We start from the raw sequence: 20,952 nt of genomic DNA, 5'->3' as shown, positions 1-20,952 counted from the left end.
GCTAATTTTAACAAGGCTTAGAATCCTCTAAAATACAAGCCAGTGGGTGTCCCTGTAAAAGAGTATCTATATTAAGCTGGGCAGTGGTGACGCACACCTTTAATCCCAGCACTTGGGAGGCAGAGGCAGGTGGATTTCTGAGTTCGAGGCCAGCCTGGTCTACAGAGTGAGTTCCAGGACAGCCAGGACTATACAGAGAAACCCTGTCTCGAAAAACCAAAAAAAAAAAAAAAAGAAAGAAAGAAAGAAAAAGTATCTATATTATATTAGCCTTTGAGTATGTCTGTGTATTGGCTACTTTTCACTTGCTGTGATAAAACACCACAATTGAAGCAAGTTATAGAAGAATGAGTTTATTTGGGTGTAGTCTTCCAGAGAAATAGGAGTCTATTTTGGCACAATGGAGCTCCACTCCCCTGCTTAAAAAAAAAAAAATCACAATCACAATTCTGTAGAAATCTGGGAAGTGAGTCTTTTAGATAACTTGGAGGGTTAGAGATAGAGTTATGTTTTCTCATCCCAAGTATCTATTTGTGCCTAGCCAACAAAAGCATACCATGAAGGAGGATTTGTGGAGATGTCTATAAAAAGTTGTTGTGAGGGGCTGGAGAGATGGCTCAGACGTTAAGAGCAACAATTGCTCCTGCAGAGGGCCCAGATTTAATTCCCAACATGCATATGTGGCTTATAATCATCTTTAACTTTAGTTCTAGGACATACAAAGCCCTATTCTGACCTTTGAGAACACCCGATATACAAACATACATGTAGGTTCATACACATAAATAAATTTTTTAAAAAAATTATAAAAAAATAAAAGCTATTATCTCTGAATAAGAACAGCCTCTGTGAATTCATAGCTCAAGTTATAAGTACATCTGAGGCAACAGCTGACCAACAAGAAGAAACTATTCGTGGAGAAGAATAATGTTATAGCCTCTATCAGGCATATCCTTCTCTGTCTGTCTCTGACTACGTGTGAGAAAGAATGTTATGAAATTATGGACTCTATGTTGTATCTGCTTTCCACATTACATGCAAATTCTTCTCTTGGCCAACTCTATTCTGGAAGCAAATGAGGAAGCAAATTATGGATAGGTGATTTCCGTTTCATTTAGGCAGAGTGCAAACCATCAGAGTATATAATGCCTTTTACAGGGCATCAATATTAGACTTGTGAAATGGTTTCATAGATAAAAAGTTGCAAAGAAGTTTTCTCTGTTTTTCAAAGTTAATTTTGCAAAATACAAAGAGGTCTCTATTATTTGGATAACACATAGATTTTAAGGATGAATTGTAGATATTTATATAGATTCAAGATTTGAACCTCTTCTTTTAATCATAGGGATGAAGTCATCTTTAATATGCTTTAACATAAGGAATGCTTGCTGTATATTCCTATACCTTAAATTATTATTTAATGTTACTCCTTAGGATTCAAAGATGATAAATCAGAATTCTCAACTATTCATAGACTCTTCAAAATTGTGATTTTTAAATATACTTCTAACAATATGATGATCAATCTGCCCTTGAATCTCAAAGAACAGCATTTCAAGAATTTGAAAACTCAGCTTTTTACTATATAACTCTAAATTGCATCGTTGCAGATGAATACACATATTTCACTTTTAAAATTAAAAATTTTAAATTAAAATATTTAGTAATATATTATTTTATTATCAGAAAAAGGAAATTACAAATTAGTTATTTGTACTATTATATAAAGACAAATATGTAATAAACATATACACATACTTATAGAGTCCCATATGTATGTAGAATTTCATATGGTCTTTTTACTGCTATTCAGTGCTCAGTAAGTGTTTATTCTTTTAAATATTACTTATTTTATTTACACATATAAATGTTTTTCATGTATATAGGTATGTGCACCACTGATGTGTGCCTAATGCCCACTGAGATCTGAAGAGAATCAAACCTGAAAAGAAGTGCTCTTGACTGCAGACCCATTGTTCTATCAGTGTACTGGAGGTGCTGTGTGAGCACTCTTGACTCTCTTTAGAGATTTCCAACTAAAATTTTTAAAAAGGCTACAAAACATATACACATTGCTTTATAATCTGCTTCATTTTCTCTTATATTTTCTGGGTGGTTCTATCACAATATATATTGTGATTCAGCCTTCTTACATTTTGAAAATGCATAAACATTGTATGATCAACAGTTGTTTACTGGTAACTAACAGAGACTTTCTAGGTCTTGGCTCCATAATATCTTTCATCAAGTCTTTGAAGACAATTTTATACTTTTAATTAATTTCAAAACAACATTCCTATTGAGATATCGAGCATGAAACATAGTGCTTTCTTTGACATCAACTTGGACAAAATAAACAAGATATTTCAGGGTTCACATAATTTAACCTTTTCTTTAGAGATAATGAGATTAAAGCCTGGATCTGGGCCCATACACAGAGCAGAATGAGGGCTTCAGTTCTGCCCCCAATCTCACAAAACCCAGAGGAAGTGGGCCTCCCAGGAGTTCTAATGAGGCAGTATCTTAGGTAAGGAGACAGCAACGCCTGCCCCAAACAGGGAGTAACTGGGACCCACTAGGACCCAGGAATTTACTTCTGGCAGGGTGCACTGGTTCCTTCCGGTCTGGGCCTGAGCACTGAGCAGATCCCAGGCCCCAGCTCTAATCTCAGTAGTAACAACCACCCCACACAGTTTTGATACAACCAAGATAATAGGTAGGACAGGCTCAAGTCAGAGACAGGGCAGGTAGTTTTAAGGAGATCCAGATGGCAAAAGGTAAGTGCAAGAACATAAGCATCAGCAACCCAGGGTTTTTGGCATCATTAGAACCTAGTTTTCCCACACTAGAAAGTCCTGAATTCCCCATATCACTAGGAAAGCAAGATTCAGATTTAAAATGACTTCTAATGTTGATGATAGAGGACTTTAAGAACAACATAAATAACACTTTCAAAGAATTTGAGAACACAGGTAAACAGGTAGAAGCCCTTAAAGAAGAAACAGAAAAATCCCTTAAAAAATTATAAGAAAACAACCAAACAGGTAAAGGAATTGAACAAAACCATCCAGGACATAAGAATGGAAGTAGAAACAATAAAGAAATCACAAAAGGAGACTACCCTGGAGATAGAAAACCTAGAAAAGAAATCAGGAGTCATAAAACCTGAAAATGCACCCACAGACAAAGTTATTAAATTAACAGGCTGGGAAGCCAAGGATGGGTAAGATTCTGCACAGAGCCTTACTAACCTAAGACAGAAGTGTATTGCCTTTGATAATGCATATTCCATGACAGGTAAGGAAAGCATTCTTGTCAGAATGACCTAAGACTGGCTCACTCTTGTTAACAAAATAAAAAAGGGGGAGAGGTGGAGAGCCTTTGGGGCTGCTTGGCAAAAAGCTGACATGGGACAAGGACAAGGAAAGGAGCTGCTTGACAGGAATATGACATTGGCCAAGGACAAGGAAGTAGGCTTCAAGCAGTAATCTGACACTAGACTAGAACAAAGTAATTTCAGGTAGGAGTCTAAACATTAGGCCATAACAAAAAGGTAATTTCAGACAGGAATCTAAATTTTAGACTAGAACAAGGAAGTAGGCTTCAGAGGTGAAAATGACCTTGGGCTAGGATAGGGAAGTAGGCTCAGATACTTTAGTTATCCTGATAAGCCTTTAGAAATAGTGATTATGGAAGTGTTCACGTAACTGAGTTTAATGCCTTGCTTTTTCTTTGACTATTTGTGTTTATTGTATTGCTTGTTCCTTGATTATTTGCATCTATTGTATTGCTAGACCCTCAACCTAGAACTGACCTTATTACATGCATGTCATTAAAATGGTATAAAAGCATAAAGGAAGAGGAGGTATAGAATAGGGGGTTCTAAGGAGGGGAAATGGGGAAAGGGGATGACATGTGTACTGTAAATAAATAAAATATCCAATAAAACATTTATGTAAATGAGAGAGAGAGAGAGAGAGAAAGAGAGAGAGAGAGAGAGAGAGAGAGAGAGAGAGAGAGAGAGAGAGATTAAAGCCTGTAATAAGGTAATAAGGGTATGACTTGCCCAGGGTCATGAGATTGCTTAGTATTAGAAGATGTGCTATGTTACCTGTTGTCATCAAAGTCAGTGAACATATACTTTAAGAAAAGCTTATTGAAGAAGGTTTTCTTGAGACTGGAGAGATTATTCAGTGGATAAGGACACTTAGCATCCAAGTTCAGTTCCCAGTACCTAAGTCAAGTACCTTACCAGTAACTCAAGCTCACCAGGATTCAATGTTGCCAGGTCTTTTTGAGCATCCAACCACATACATGGCAAATACTCATACAGATACAAATATGTTTCTGAAATAAATGCAAAGTTTTAGGTATTTTCTATGCCATAGAATTTAATAATTTCAAGTGTAAAATTTAGTGATTTCTAAGTTTTTCAAATTGAGTGACTACCATCAAAAGTCAGGGTTAGGATATTTCCATTACACCAGAAATATCCAGTGTGCCCATTTATTCCCAATTTCTGTTACCTCCTCTGTTCCAGGACACCATTCATCTACCCTCTATACCTGTGGGTTGTTTGGCTTCCTCTGATACTCTGAGTACATTTGTCTTTTATACTCCCACACAGATCATAAATATGAATTCTTACATTGTTTTTTGATTTGTTTTGTTTTGTTTTTGTAGAGTAGCCATCTTTTTCAAAATGTTGCATTTACCCTTTAAGAAAAATCTTTCAAATGAAAAACATATATATGCATTCCTGATATAATTCTGATTAGCAAGTCTGTTGGTTGATTAGGTATGACATATGAACTCATGTGTTTGAATGCTTGGCCCATAAAGAGTGGCACTATTTGGAGGTGTGGCCTTTTTGAAGTAGGTGGGGCCTTGTTGAAGGAAGTACTTCACTGTAGAGGCTGGCATTGAAGTCTCCTATGCTCAAGTTCTACTTGGTGTGACAGTCTTCTCTTTGCTGCCTGAAGATCAAGAGGTAGAACTCTCAGCTCCGGTTCCAGCACCATGTCTCTCTGCATGCTGAAGACTGTTATCATGTTGATAATTGACTAAACATTTGAAACTATAAGCTACCAGAAATTAATGGGGGTTTTTGTTTGTTTGTTTTTGTTTTTCTATGAGTTGCCATGGTCATGGTGTTTCTTTGTAGCAAGAAAACTCTAAGACAATGATGAATATTTTCTTACCATTGTTTGGTAAGGTATCTACAACCACAACATCCTACTGGATGAGAAAATTTTTATTAAGAGAAGAGAAATTATTTACCTTTCTTCCCCCTTGTGGATCTAGGAATAAAACTCAAGGACATACATATGAAGCAAGTACTTTAGCCCTGAGCCATATTCTCAACCTTGTGCAAAATTCATTTGTTTCTTAGGATTCACAATTCCTATTTTTTACTTTATAGGAGTTGAATCCAAAGATTTATAAATACTATGAAAACAAAACCCTACTATTGAATGATACCCATGGCCCTTTTTAAATATTTTTTTTTCTTTTGAGAAAGTTTCACCAAGTTGCCCAGCATTGAATTTAAAGTGGTCCAAGCAGGTCTTATAATTGAGACCCTGTTATGTTAGTTTCCCAAATTTCTGGAGTTAAAAATTTACACCACCAAGCCCAATTATATTTCATTTCAAGTTAGTTTATTCTCTTGTTTTTCTTAGAAAAAACTGATGGAAACATGAAAATAAATTTGAATGTGAAACATATATGTCACTCAATAGAAGACAAGTTATTTTATTTCTATTAGACTAGAAAAATGAAAAAACACCTCTTAATAATCCCCAAACTAATAACACATAATTTAGAATTCCCATAGTAATTCTTGTGGTTGTGATGGTTATGCCCATTGGCCTAGATGGACTTCAAAGTAAGATTTGAAAATATGAAGAGCACAATTTCTATAAGAAAGAAAGCAATTTAAAAAAAATAATATGTTTATAAAAATTCTGTCTGGCTATAAGATTAACACAAAATGAGATTTTATATTTAGGTAGAACTTTTTTTTATCAGAAGGGCTTATTTTCAACCAAAGCAGAATTTGAATTAAGCTTTATATCATATTAAATTAAACATATTTGAATTCAGATTTTGTTTTTGTTTTTGTTCTAGCTAGTTATAAAATTCGCTTTGGGGCTTTCTGCTATTCCTCTAGTAGGAATCAGATTTTCTCCTTTATTTCTCTAGATTACTAATTCTATAAAATCACAGAATGTATTTATCCATGAAGACATGGAGCTTGAGACAGTGCAGAGCCAAACAGACTCACATATCTGCTGCTGTCAAATATATGACCCATGACCTGACAAACTCAGCATCATCTGAGAGTGTTTGGTAAGTCCCACTACATGCCTACTGAACCCCATTTTGTATTTGCACAAAAAATATCATTCTTATTTTGATGAAGTCCAATTTATCAAATTTCTATTTACGCTTTTGGTGTCAAGTCTAGTAACACTTTGCTTCTAAATTGTAAATGTTCATTGTAAGTAAAAAGTTTATAGTCATGTTTTTATTTTAATTTTTAATTTCTTCTTAATTTCTAATCCATTTTAATCAATTTTTTAATAAAATGTGAAACAATCCTAGGCCATTTTTAAATACACACACACTATTACCATTTGCTGAAAAGCCTGTCTTTCTTCTTTCAAATCGCTGTTTCACCTTTGTGTGAAATTGGTAGAATACATATATGTTTGTAGATTTCTGTCTGTTTTTGTGTCTCTATCAGTGTGCCTCATGTGTGTGCAGGTGCTTTTGAAGGACAGAAGAGGGCATCAGATGACCTGGAGCTTGAGTTACAGGTAGTTGTGAGCTACTTGATGTTGGTACAGAGGACTGAAGTCAGCTCCTCTAGAATAACAGCAAGCATGCCTAACTACTAGGCTACACCTCCAACAAAAGCATATTTATGTCTGCTTTTGGCTTTTCTATACAACTTCATCGATACATATGTTTATCCCTCTTGAACATTATGGGATTGATTATTATAGCTGTATTAAAATTCAGCAGATTATTCTCCTCACTATGCCCATATTTTTTTCTCAAAATAATATTATTTTAGATTATTTGCCTATGTGTATAAATTTTAAAATATTCTTATCTATATCCATAAAACTATCTTACTGGGATTTTGATAGAAATGATATTAAAGACATATCAATACAAAAAAATTGAGATCTTACTGTGCTGAGTCTTCTAGCCCATTGAAGTGTATCATTGAAGGAAGTTAGGGCAAGAACTCAAGCGAAGCTGGAACCTAGAGGCAAAACCTGATGCAAAGGCCATGGAGGGGTACTGCTTACTAGCTTGTCCCCTGTGGGTTAGTCAGCCTACTTTCTTTTATAATTCAGGACCATGGCAAGAGGTGTGACGACCTACAGTAAGTTGGGCTATCCCCCATCAATCACTAATAAAGAAAATGTCTTACAAACTTTCCCACAACCTTATCTTATGAAAGCATTTTCTCAGGTGAGGTTACTTTCTTTCTGATGACTTGAGCTCGTGTCAAGTTGACATAAAACTAGCCAGCACAATCATGGAATTTTTCTTTCTTAACTGTGGTAGATCATATTAATTGATTTTTGAATTCTAAACCAGCCTAACATTTCTGTAGTAAACTTTTCTTGGCCATAATGTGTAATTATTTTTATTGATAACTGGATTTTAATTATTAATATTTGTTCAAGATATATGCATCTGTTTTTATGAGTGATGTTAATTTGTATAGTTTTCTGCTACTATCAATTTAGTTTTGGTATTAGACTAAAATCAAATCTTTGAAATAAACCATTCCTTCCTCTTCTAGTTTTTGCAAGAAAATTGATCTTCATTAGTTCCCCTTAAAGTTGGTGGACTTCTCTGGTGAAACTATCTATGCTGTAGGGCATTTCTCCTTGACATTTTTAAGTTACAGTTTCAAATGCCCTGGTGGCTTCAGTAGACTTCAATCCCTGTTTAATTTTTAGGTGCCCTGCCCCGTGGTAGGTTTTGTGCTTCCCAGGGGTCAGTATGTTTTATTTAAGTTGCTGAATTCAAGTGTGTGATTTGTGTAGCATATCCCCCACCCCATCCTTCCAGCATCTGTGTTATCACCTGTTCCTTTCTTATGCAGGTCATCTGCATCTTCTCTTTTTCTTTTGTCAGTGCTCCTAGGGGTTTGTCAATGTTATTGATCTGTTAAAAAACCAATTTGTGTGCATTGATTTTCTCTGTTGCTTTCATTGACATGATTTCTGTTATCTTATTTTCTTCTTTATTGCTGCTTTGCTTATTTTGCTTTAGCTTTTCTAAAACTAAATCTTGGTGAAAGCTGAGACTTGAGACTCCTGCTGCACTCTACTACATGGACTTAGTGCTTTAAGTTCCTCTCTCACTGCTGCTTTAGCATGGATTTGAATATGCTGCATTTATTTTAATTCAGCCCAGTGTGGTTTTATTTCCATCAACATTTCTTCTTTAAGTCATACACCATTTCTTAGTGTTTGCTTAGTTTCTGAGAGTTTGGGAATGTTCTTGTTATATTCTGGTAACCCTGATTCCACAGAGAGAGCAAAATTCTGTGTAATTTTATTTCTTTTCAATGCATTTCCATTTCTTTTGAGTCACTTAACAAGTTAAAAGATAACCTCAGAGAATACTAAAATGCATTCATGTTGCATTAGGAAATGAAAACAAAGTCACTTCCTCTTGGATTAATTGGATGGTGAGTGAGCCCAAGTTTTAATTTTCTAATCTACTTGTGCCTTCCATCGGTCAATAGTCTAAAGTTACTGACCCATCTGTGAGCTCTCTGTTGGAGTCTGTTCTGTCCTTATTGTGCCTGTCTCTGGATGTCTGTGTCTGAATCTGTGTCTATCCCTGTGTCTGTCCATGAAAAGGACTTTGTTCTGTATTTATTGAACGACACAGAAAACACAGTATGGAGGAGGATGAGGGATTCTTTAGAAAAATTCTTAGCAGAGTTTACAAAGGAAGAAACTTAACTAATCCCATCAGACTCACATAGCAGACAACACTGCAAACCCATGCAATTGAGCTGTATCTACATTAATTGCAAAATGTATGGTGGATATTTCCTTTGAAGTTGCTTTCAACCTGTAGGCTGTTTTCAGCTAATGATTACCATAGCACACACATATTCACATACTTTATTTTAGGTTAGGGTCAAGAAAGGGTACATAGTTTAAGATAAAAGCTAAGCATTTTTCTTAGGTTGTGAAGGCTGTTTGTATAAGAAATCCAAGGCAAGCACTGCTGGCTATATATTGTTCTCTTAAAGGTAGGTTAAATTTAAACAGGCTGAGTACACAACAGGAGAGCAGGTTAGGTACACAGTCTTTAAAGAGCTCAAGAGGTATTAGTAATTTTGCTGAGAGGTCTGCCAAAAGCAGTGTTTGGGGGAGTGTTCAAGAAAGATTTTCATAAAACATGTATCACGACATTGTTCTGTGAACTAGACATTGATTATCTTAGTACACATTTCACTAACATTTGAAGAAAATACATACTCTGGTTTTATTGGATGGAATTTTCTTAAAAATAGTCTACAGATTGATTATATCACATTGACCTGTGGGGTGTTTTCGTATTCTTGCTGATTTCTGACTCTGTTCTCTGTTACTGATACAGTGTTGCAGTCTCCGGCTAAATGAAGAATTTGCATTTTCCTTCAGTGTTACCAGTCTTACATCACGTATTGCACTGCTCTGCAGTTTGCTGTGTTTGACATTTTCTTTTCTCTTGATGATTCATTATTTATATTTGTGTGTGTGTATTTCTGTGTGAGTTTATGTGTCTTACAATCTACTCATCTCATTCTGGTTGAAGTTAAATGCATTGCATAATCTAGTCACTTTGACACCACTTTGTCATTCTCCAGCGCACTGGCTTGCATAAATCCTTTCTCCACATAGAAGACTGTGTAAGAATAGTCTGATATAAAGATAAAATGGAGAAAGACCACTAAACTACCCACACCTTTCTCAAGTCTTGATGAGACACAGAAAACAGAAACTTCCAAAACATCTTAGGCTCTACTCTCTCCATGCTCCTGAACAGCTATATACTCAAGAGCCTTGCTACACGTGAAACATTCTATCCTTTACTTCCTGTGCAGGAATTCCTGTATGGATCCTGTTTTCAAAAGACAAGCCTAATACTCAGAGAAGGGACGATTACAGAGATTGTGACTCCATTGGGTTCAAAGCCAGGTGTATATGACTAGGCAGCAGAACTTCAGTCCCGGCATCCACAGCACCAGAGAGTTTTACCTTAGCAGTTTCTATGTATCCCTCAGTCACTCATGTGCCTCTTCCTATATGAACATCCAAGTTCATGGCACTAAAATCACATATGATTTTAAAAGCCCTCCTGTTTGCTTTCCCAGTACCTCACTCACCCTTTTCAACCTATCTTTCACAGGCTGCTCAGTTATCCTCCTAGAATATGTTTCTCCCATTTTATTCCTATTAAAGTGATCCTTGTAAGGTCCACTTAAAAATCTTTGTATTAAAGCTGCTTTTCTAAATACTGTTTTACTTCCTAATGTGAAGAAATCCTTTTTTCCTTCCATGTTTCCCCAGAACACGAGATTACTCCCAAACTAGAAGAGTGAAATGTTAGCTATGTTTACCTCAGACTTGCAAGGAAACAGTCAGAGAGACGTGTTCTACTGTGCCTTGCAGGAGCAGAACAGTTTAGAACAAAGGGCGTGAGATGGGTGATCTTGGACTTGGATATGATTCTGACATGCACTTACTTCTGCTACCTCCTACAACTCAATTACATCATCTGTATGTTTTGGATAAGTAGGGCCTTCATTTTAGAAGATCAATATGAATATTGAGTATGAAAGTGTCAAGCACTCACCAGCAATTGTGGCATGTGGATCATGGTCAATAGAATCAGTAAGTATTTGTTATGGTGAGCATCAGTCTGCATGGTTAGACTTTCACCATTAAAAAAGGCATGGGCTGAGGAGATGGCTTGGTGGCAAAGATGCTTGCTATACAAGCCTGAAACCTGATTATGGAGAGCCAGAAGCCACTCAAAAAGTAGCATTTGTAATCCCCAATGCTCTGGGCTATGATTCCAGTAGGCAGCCTAAACAATAAGGTTCCAGTCCTGTCTCAAAAGTAGATAGATAGATAGATAGATAGATAGATAGATAGATAGATAGATAGATAGATAGATACATACATACATACATACATACATACATACATACATACATACATACACAAGCACGTAATTGAAAAAGGTCAAAAAGTCCACCTCTGGCCTCTAGGTTGTCCTCAAAAGCAAAAGTACCTCCTCCCTATGCTACACACACACACACATACACACACACACACACACACACACACACACACACAAAATAAAATAAAATAAGAAGAAAAGACATAAGGCACAGGCCTGAAGTCTGGAAGGGTAGATTTTGTCACACATCTTTTCATGGAAAAGTCTTTTAATAAAGTCATTTATTTTCTTTTCCAACTTTTTCTTTCTTTAATCAGTTCTTGTGTGTCATCACATTTTAATTCGCTAATCATACAACGAGGACATGGTGGGACAAATGATTTGAGGAGCTGGGAATATGAAAATATGTAACCTTTATAATTACTAAATTTTCCCAGAGCAATTTTTTTTTTAAATCTACTTTCTCATGAGTTCTTTTTGTATCAGATTTTTGTTTCTTTCCTGGCATGTCTATTCCAGCTTCCTTGAACTTTTCTAAGTCTACTTGACTTACACTTCTCAATGTATATACCTTTAAAGGCCAAAAGTCTCTTAAAAATCATGAAAATTAGATTTTTAAAAATATTAAATTTGACAATTATTTGGATTATTCATGAGTCAATGATACATTCCAACTTGTGATTCAGAGAACCCACGACCAACTGTGGCCTTGGCTAAAGTGGTGATCTTTCCTGCTGTAATATGCCTTACTTAAGTTGAATAATTCAGACAAGCAAGAGAAAGCTTCACCTTGTTCAGATAATAATGTAGAAAGACTCTTTTTATATTATAATTTCACCCTGAATTCACCTAGCAGCTTATTGTGAAAAGAGAAAAGGTATTCAGTGTATCCAAGGTCAGCAAGTTTGAATCAATTATAACAGAAGATTATTTGTGCTAATGTGTTTACATGTCAAGCTCTCTTCTCCTGAAGTATTTGTGTGGTTCAGAAATGCTTTTCATTTCCAAATTTAAAAAAAAAAAAAAAAATCTCCCAGCCGCCCACACTCCTGAGTGTACTGCAGTAATGGGTTATCATTATTCCCAGGCATATGCTAATTCGCTCACTTTAACATGGTAAGAAAGCACAGACTATGAAATGAATAGTTCCTAGTTATTTAAATAGATTATTCTGATCATGCAGTAAAGTTGATGTCTAATTAAGTTCCATACATTTTCGTTTTATCAAAGAAAATGTTGAGGTGATCTTCCCATACAACTATAACTAATGCCTCTTACTCAGCATGGTCAAAATACAAAAATATATCTGGACAGTAATACTATTTTGCTTTTTTATTTGCTTTAAAAAATTTTTATATACAAACAAAATAATATTCTGTTATTCTTCTTTCTATTCTGTAGTTGTTTTGAGCCAGGGTCTTGGTTTGTGATGAAGACTGGTCTCAGATTCATGATCTTCCTTCCTCCACCTTCTAAGATTTGAGATTATTAACCTTGGCTACCATGTCCAGCTATTCCACTTATTTTGAAATAGCATCTTCATCATACACTGTACCTTGTTTCTTGACTGACCTTTAACAGCTAGAATGTTACCACAGTAGTATGTTTGTACGTTTTCTTGCTAATTTACAAGCTTATACATTTTTCACAACACAAAGGAGAATTTCATTTGGATTTTCATTTTATAAACATATTAAGTAATTCTCATCAGACTTGCAATACACATCCTCAAAATAAAATAATGTCTCTCTTCTGTTTGTGTTTGCTGATTTTTATTATTGGGGTGTTGTCTCGGCAGGTTTCACAATAGTGCTGTTGTTTGGATTCATACCTTCTTTATTTTGAAGATTGTAAAGATGTATGTGTCTGTGAGTTTTCTCTGATGTATGCTTGCGCTTCATGAACAAGCCTGATGCCTGTGGAGGCCAGAGAGAATATTAGATCTGATTCCCTGGAACTGGAATTATATAGAGTTGTGAGTCACTATGGGGGTGTTGAAAAACAATCATGGGTCCTCTACAAGAACAGCAAATGCTCTTTAAACACTGAACCACTTCTCCAGACTCTGAATGGAACATTTTAAGAACATGTTTTAATTGGCAACAGCCACCAGGCTTAGTTTTACTTAGAATCCAACCACCTCACTAGAGTCTGTCATTAGTTCTCTCTCAGATTTTCCTTTTCTCTAGAATTTCTAGGTAGAAAACACATACAGTCACCAGTTGTGTATCCTTGTTTCTTCTTGCTCAGTGTCTGGGCTCCTTATTCCTTTTCTCTGGATTGTGGCCCAGTAGAACCTTTAGAGCTGTGCCAGGTATCACCAATGCTAGGGATTGCCACCGTCTCTGAAGGTATAGTCTTGCTTTGGAAAGGTTCTTGGGTCTCTCTTTTCTTTGCTTGAAGCTAGGCTAACTTCTCCATGACAGTCCTGAGCACAGTGTTGCATCTTCCCATGGACTGGCGTTGTTTAGAAGGTTGGACAGCTCTGAGGTTTGTGGTCCCATAAGGCATGAGAGCATCTTCACACCACTGTTGTGCATTAGCCAGCCTACCCTTCACTCAAAGTAATGATTCAGTTAGTCCACGTTCTCTTTTCTATCAACAGCAGTAGAAAATCCCAGTGATTTTACTGAGTCTGTCGGCTCTTCTCTTGTATCTTTCAGTATCATAGCTGTTTTTATTCACGATTACATGTTCTACAGCCTGCAATGGTGTTCTCTAACTTAAGTAATAGACAAGTCCTGTCAAAGGGGACAAAAATTCTGTGAGTGATGCCATATTTTTATGGTCTTCCTTAGATAAATAAAATATAGTTTTACAAATAAAGTAGGGGCTTATTTATATCTGTAAAACTAGCCTGTGGGAGGCGCAGGCAGGAAGATTATATTGCCAAGGTAAGCCTGATTTTTAAACCGTATCTATAAAATCCATGTAAAATATACCACCTTAGTCATAGTTAAATGATCACTGCTTGGGTATATGACGATACTTACTATATGATAATTCTAGTTTTTTTTTTTTTAATTTTTGGAGGCATTGTTCTGTTTTCCACGGCATCTGCATCATTTTACTTTCTCACAAACAATAGGTTCCAAGTTTCTATGATTTTCTCCAGTAATGCTTTTCTGTATTTTCACAGTAGCACCCTGAAGTCTGAGTTTTGATTTCCATGAGTTCCTGCACGACTGATGCTGTGCATCTTCCCATGGATGTCCTGGCCACCAGTGCAACTTCTTCTCAGAAATCCCATCCATATTCTTTGCACAGACTGCAGCCTGGTGTTTCTGTTCTTATCTCTGCATTTGCCTCTGTAGCTCTCAAATGTAGACTATCCATTTATAGGAAGGTTCAAAAATTTTAGTTTAATTTTTTAAACGCAGTACTTTAATGCTATTTCAGAAAAACCATCTTTATACTTATCTGGTCTTTGGCAATATCTACTTCTCAAATGCTAATTGGAATGAGCTATCATGCTCTAACTCAGTGTGTGGATCTGTCAGATCAGATGAAGAAGACATCCCAATCTCATTCACTTTAAACATTTCTGAAGACTTATTTTTCGTTGTATAAGTGTTTTCTTACATGCATGAATACATACCATACATATGCCTCTTGCCTATAGAGGCCAGAAAATGGTGTTAGAGCCCCTTGGAACTACAATTACAGGTACTTTTGGGCCTCCGTGTGAGTACTAGGAGTCAAACCCGAGTCCTCTTTGAAAGCAACAATGAATCTGCCCTGTCTCTTCGGTTCCCTTAATTGTTTACTTTTCCTATACTGATTTTGGAGGTAGGTGGCATGTGCTAATGGCATGGCTTGTGTGTGGAGGTCAGAGGATGACTTACATGAGGACTATGTTTTCTCCTTCCACTGTGTGGGTTCCAGGCACCAAACACAGGTCACCAGGCTTGCATGGCTAAGCACTGGTCCCGTTCCTCATCTACTTAATGAGGAACTGCTATCAGTACTACTTTTGCTACATATGAAGACACAATTAAATGTCTCTTTAGAGACATTTTAGGCATGTCTGTATCCTTTCAATCTGTTTGATAACTCGGTTTTTTCACGACTTTTTTTATTTCTTTGTTTATTTTTAAGCTTGTATACTACATAGCAGTTTGTTTGTACAATGTAAAATGTCAAAGAATAACCCCTGGGAGTGATTTATTGAAGTAATAAAGTAGGCCATTTTTTCTTATAACAAATCATAATGTAAGATAATTCAGGTTTCAAGTGAGCAATTTCGTAGAATACGGAAAGGTCATCTTACATTATGAGACAACACACAGCATTCCTTCCATGTGTGCACCTTTGTGTATGGGCATGTGTCTGAGAGGATGTGCATGGGAGGGTATGCTCACCCATACATGTGTGTTGGAGGACAGAGACAGGCTTTGGGACATCTTCCTCAATTACTCTCCAACTTTGTTACTTGAGACAGGGTCTTTTTCACTTAAGCTCACCATTTTGGTTAGATTCCAGTGAGCCCAAGAGTCTTCCTGTCTCTGCTCCCTCCCAGTGCTAAGTTTACAAATAGAGGAGACCACAATGGCTTTGCCCTTGAGTGCTGGGGATCAGAAGTCAGTTCATCATGCCTGAACAAAAAACAAAAAACAACAACAAAAACACAACTTTATGACTGAGCCCTCTCCCTAACCCCAACACTGAATAATGCTTTAGTAAATTCTGTAGTTAAAAAATCAGAAATCTCTGTCTTTGATTTTAAAAAAAAAATCTTTTTTTCAAGATAGGAAGGTTTTCAGGATGACCTTTTAACTCATAATTTTCCAACCCCACCACCTCAAATTACTCTGCTTGATACCAAGCATGATAGCACTAATATTGATGTCGCTGCAGAGTGGGTACAGCCTAGCTTTGATACAATACAACCCGCTTTCTTCGTCATCATCTGGAAAACAATGTGTACATGAAAAGCTAGTCTTCCTTAATCTCGTGACATTTTACATTAGGAATAAGAAGGCCTTTTGATGATATAACTCTTTTCTTAACTTTTAAGATTAATCTGAACTGCCATGCCTACATAACCTATCCCTATCAGAAGTAGTTACTCCTTGAACCCCAGAGACCTGGGTCATCAAGTCAATTACAATATTTAGAGTAAAACATTCATTTCTAAACACCTTTCTAAGCCTAAGTATTTGAGAGATCCTTGAATGAAGAGCGTGTTCCTGTGCTCTCAATGTGAGCTTTATTCTGTTACAGTGTGGACACTTAGCAAATCTTTACTAAATAGGAAGATAAAGGCCGCTTTCCCTTTGTCAGTATTAAAATAATATTGTGGTAGAGCAATTGCCAATACCATACTTAGAGAGCTGATGAAGTTCTTTGCCTACACAGATAGCAAAACCAAACTTGACAGCACAGGATTTCAAAGTCCTTGGCCCACTGGAGTGCAGATCCTGGAAGTGAGCCCCACGTCCCCTTATAAAGAAACAGAATGCAAGATTTCTCCATAAGGAATAACTTACACATTTCTCACGTATCACAGGCTTTATTTTTCATAGTCCTTAAATTTAAGGGGAAAAATGGAGTATAAGAACAACCAGTGGGAGGAAGAGAAGTAGTATTCTGCAGGGGCAAGGTTTGGGTGCCTGGTGGGTCCTGAGCGCCTCCTGATCCGAGTCCACCACTTACTGAACTACTGAGAATTAACAGGCCTGGGAGAGGCTTTGTATCTACTTGTGTCCACACTGGATGAATAGTTCCAAACTTTAGGTCATCCATCTAGCAGTCAACTCTGTGGGACACAAACCAAATGTCATGAATATAGAAAAAAGATTTGTGAAGAATAAGGGAGACTGGCAAAAGTGGGAGAGAACAAAGAGAAAGGGCAGAGTAACTAGAATGCATTGTACATGTGTATAAAATTCTTTTTAAAAATTAAAATGATTAATTTCAAAAAACAACATAAGAAAAACCATCTTGCAAGAAATTTAAGGTTCATTCCCACACCAAAAAAAATTCTCTAACTATGGTCTGGAGAGAAAGCAATTAAAAGCCCTTGTTCTTGCAGAGGAGTAGGGTACAGTTTGTACCACATCCACAAAGGGGCAGTTTATGACTGGGTGAATTTTACTTCTGGAGGATTAGACACCCTCTTCTAGCCTCTTCAGATATAAAGCATTCATATGATGTATGTACATGCATGCAAACAAAACACATTAAATTTAAAAAATAAATATTTTAAAAATGTTCTGAAAAACATTAAGGTATTTAAAATATTTTGTGTATATATATTTTTTTCTAAGTAGAAGAGAATCCACATTGTTTTCCAAGAGTGAAAATCCAGTCATGGGCTTTTCCTATTCATTCTTGCTGGGAACAGATACAAAATTCCAGGCCTCATCCCACAGAACAATTTTCCTGGAAGCAAGAACTCTCCTGGGAGGGAGACTTTCAATGCCAAAGCTGAAATGGACTCAGGGAAACTAAGAAATTTGGTCATCTTGACCTGGTAAAACTCATGTAGGCAAACCAGGCAATCCAGCAACTCTCCATTTTTTTCAGTTATAGGTGTATGTGTAAAAGTATTTGTTAAGTTGCCCCTTGGATTATTTCTATGTACCACGACATGTTTTAATTAGAGCAATGTATTTCAAACTTTACTATGCAGTAGATTCATCATGGACCTTCTTGAGTGAGTGAGCTTCCCCTTGAATAACTTGGAGGTAGAGCTGTCAGAATTTGCCATTTCCTACAAGCTCCCAGATAATGCTGAAGTGATCTGCTTGGTAAACTTTGAGTATTTGCATCTTACCATGTCCTTCTAACATGAATGTGTAAGCAGAAAGAAGGTCAGTTGGAAGTATAAAAGCATAATACAGATTATAGACTTTTATGAGAATCAGGTTTCTTTTCGTTTTTATTTCTTTTTTCTTTTTTCTTTTTTTTTTTTTCCCACCTGTTACTGATGCTTCATAGAAAGTGGTCAGAACTTCGGGGAAGATATTTGCAGAGCCACAGAGTTCTCTATAATTGGGTGTACCTTAATGACTGACTTCTCAGTGGAAAAGCAAAACCATTTGGTTCCTCTTAGGAAGTAAAAGTTGAATTATCCTTTGTACTAAATTTGTGTCATAGCTTTACAATTACTATTTTCTCTGGTAGGTAATGAGAAAAAACACACTGTATGCTGCTAACACAATCTACATTTCCTATGATCTATGAATGTTTTTCAATGTAACCCAATACATAGCAGAAATATAAAAGCAATTGCATATTGTAAATATGCATTTAATTTACATCAAGATCCTACCATTGGAAAGGAACCCCTGTCTTATTGCTTCTTATCAGTACACGCATTTTGCTCTGCACTGTGAAAATATCTTTTGCCTTCTCTTAAGTTATTGCCCTCCTTTAGGGATATTGACCTAGGAGAAACTCAGCTACAGAAGCAGAATTTAAATCTCATTTGTAAGTAGTTTCCAGGGAAATGGATTAGAAGTACAAAATTTGCCATTCTAGTGCATGAAATAAATTTCTTTGTGTTTCGCTCTAGATTTAATTTCAACACTATAATTATTTTGTTTTGTTTTTTTTTTCCACAGCGTTCCGGTGGTGGGCTGGCTATTCCCATATGCGCGTTCCAGGGGACTGTGTCTCTCCAAGCACCTACCGGAAAAACCCTCTCTCTTTCTACTTATGAGGTCAGTGCAGAAGGGCAAAAGATAACCCCGGCCTCTAAGAAAATAGAAGTCTATCGATCTAAAAGTGTTGGCCATGAACCGAACTCAGAGGAATCTCCCTCCACGTTTGCGGACACCAGCGTAAAAATACACTTGGAAGTTCTTGAAATTTGTGACAACGATGAGGCTTTAGACACTGTGTCAATCATCAGCAACATCAGCCAGTCCTCCACAAAAGTCCGATCTCCTTCTCTGCGCTACTCACGGAAGGAAAACAGATTCGTCTCATGTGACTTAGGAGAAACTGCTTCGTACTCCCTCTTCTTACCCACAAGTGATCCTGATGGTGATATCAACATCTCTATCCCAGACACGGTGGAGGCGCACAGACAGAACAGCAGGCGACAGCATCAAGAGAGGGATGGCTACCAGGAAGAGATCCAGTTGTTAAACAAAGCCTACAGAAAAAGGGAGGCAGAAAGCAAGGGTAATTAGTGCTGAGTCTAACAGAGGCCAGAAGGGCTCTGCAGCCTTAGACTGCAAAACTTACCATAGTCCCGAGACTAATTTCCCACTTCCTTCTAATCATATGCTCACATAAGCTTTCCTGGTTTCCTAGCTATTATTTATTGGATGACCTGCTATAGTGCATACGTAAAGTGCATTTCACATGCTACTGAAAGATCATACACTGTGGTAATTGAACAATTTTGTGTCTGATTTCTAAAATATTTCTAAACCAAATCTTGACCTAGTTTGATAATATTTTGCCTGTTTGTCTAATGAATACACTCTCCTCATGCATGAGTTTTTGTACACATGCTGCTTTTTACTACAAAAGAGAAAAGCGATGTTCTGGCAATAGAAAAAAAAAAAAATACACCAAAACGTTGAGTCGTATTTGAATACAAGATTTGTATCTAGCCAAAGGAGCGTAATCTAGTTTCTGTTTTGGCCTTTTGGTGGTCAAGGAAGTATATTCTTTTGTAAAAAGGCAAATTAGCTTCTAAGTAAAACTTTGGAAATATGTATATTCCTAGTTTCTGATTATTTCATTTGTTGTTATAAAATACAAGTAGTTTAGTAAGTGGTTCTGCTTGTCTTTCTTTGAATGAATATTTGGAGAAATCCTGTCACATTAAGTTCTGAGAGGCACACTACACTAGGGCAACAAGTTTCTGGCTAAAGCAGAGGAAAACCCCCAAGTCCAACTAAAGTCCCTGTACTGAGGACTGGGAAGACTCGCTTTGCTGTTCTTGATGCATAGAAAATTTTACTTCAAATATTATTCTAGATTAAATACTTTAAGTTTTTTCTTAAAAAATATATTATATCAAACAATGGAACAACTCGATATGTATATCACTAAATGATGGCAAGGAATTTGATTTCTCTAAATACTCTATCAGCATACTACTAATGTATATTTCAAAAATTCTGATCCTTTGAAATCACTTTATTCTAATATTTCCATAAACACATTAAATATGTTGCCTATGTATTTATTTACAAAAGTCATTGTTTTTGTGTTCTTAGATTGTGTATACCTGCAGTTCAGGTACATATGACGTTTACAGATTAAATGAATCATATTTAAAATACTTTGGTTTCCATTGCATTATACTGAGTATATATCAAAACTCTTAAAATTACTTCGCATGAGAGCTTTTAGACTGTTTTGTTCTCCAGTGAGTATTTGTCATCAAGAAAAGATACTTTGAAATGAGTACCTAAAAATAAATAAATGAACAAGCATATAGATAAATAAATAAATGGTAGTTGTTATGGCTCATGCCTAAATGCCCAGCCCTTGGGAGGAAGCACAGAAGCAATGTAAGTTCGAGCAAGCCTGGGCTCCTTAGTGAGTTTCAGGACATCAGGAATAAAAGGTAAGACCTTGCCTAAAACCAAATTTTAAAAATCGCAAGAACAAAAATAAAAAAATCTAATAAAATGATTTCAATGAACATTTTCCACCTGTCATAACTACTCATTATCTAAATTTAAGAAAAGGCAAAACCACTATTGATATTTATAAAGACAAGCTTATAATAAAGGCATGGCCTATACATTTAAAGTTATAGAAATT

The 20,952-nt window shown here is 36.3% G+C and overlaps 1 protein-coding gene across 2 annotated transcripts in view; it reads left to right on the top strand.

The window, feature by feature from the left end:
• Gpr149 (G protein-coupled receptor 149) overlaps positions 1-20,515 on the top strand; it is a 59,456-nt gene extending 38,941 nt beyond the window's left edge. Inside the window, exon 4 of one of the 2 annotated variants that reach the window (XM_034501258.2) lies at positions 18,786-20,515. In XM_034501258.2, the coding sequence (XP_034357149.1) occupies positions 18,786-19,358 (573 nt within the window). In that variant the 3' untranslated portion in view covers positions 19,359-20,515. Of the gene's footprint in view, positions 1-6,204; positions 6,343-18,785 lie in introns of those variants that run through there. The other variant, XM_034501259.2, reaches the window with a different exon arrangement.
• Positions 20,516-20,952: the final 437 nt, after the last annotated feature.

This window comes from Arvicanthis niloticus, chromosome 4, assembly GCF_011762505.2.
Source record: "Arvicanthis niloticus isolate mArvNil1 chromosome 4, mArvNil1.pat.X, whole genome shotgun sequence".
Classification (NCBI taxonomy): Eukaryota; Metazoa; Chordata; class Mammalia; order Rodentia; family Muridae; genus Arvicanthis; species Arvicanthis niloticus.
The sequence above is the reverse complement of the archived record's forward strand: the minus strand, read 5'-3'. Positions and strand labels throughout refer to the sequence as shown.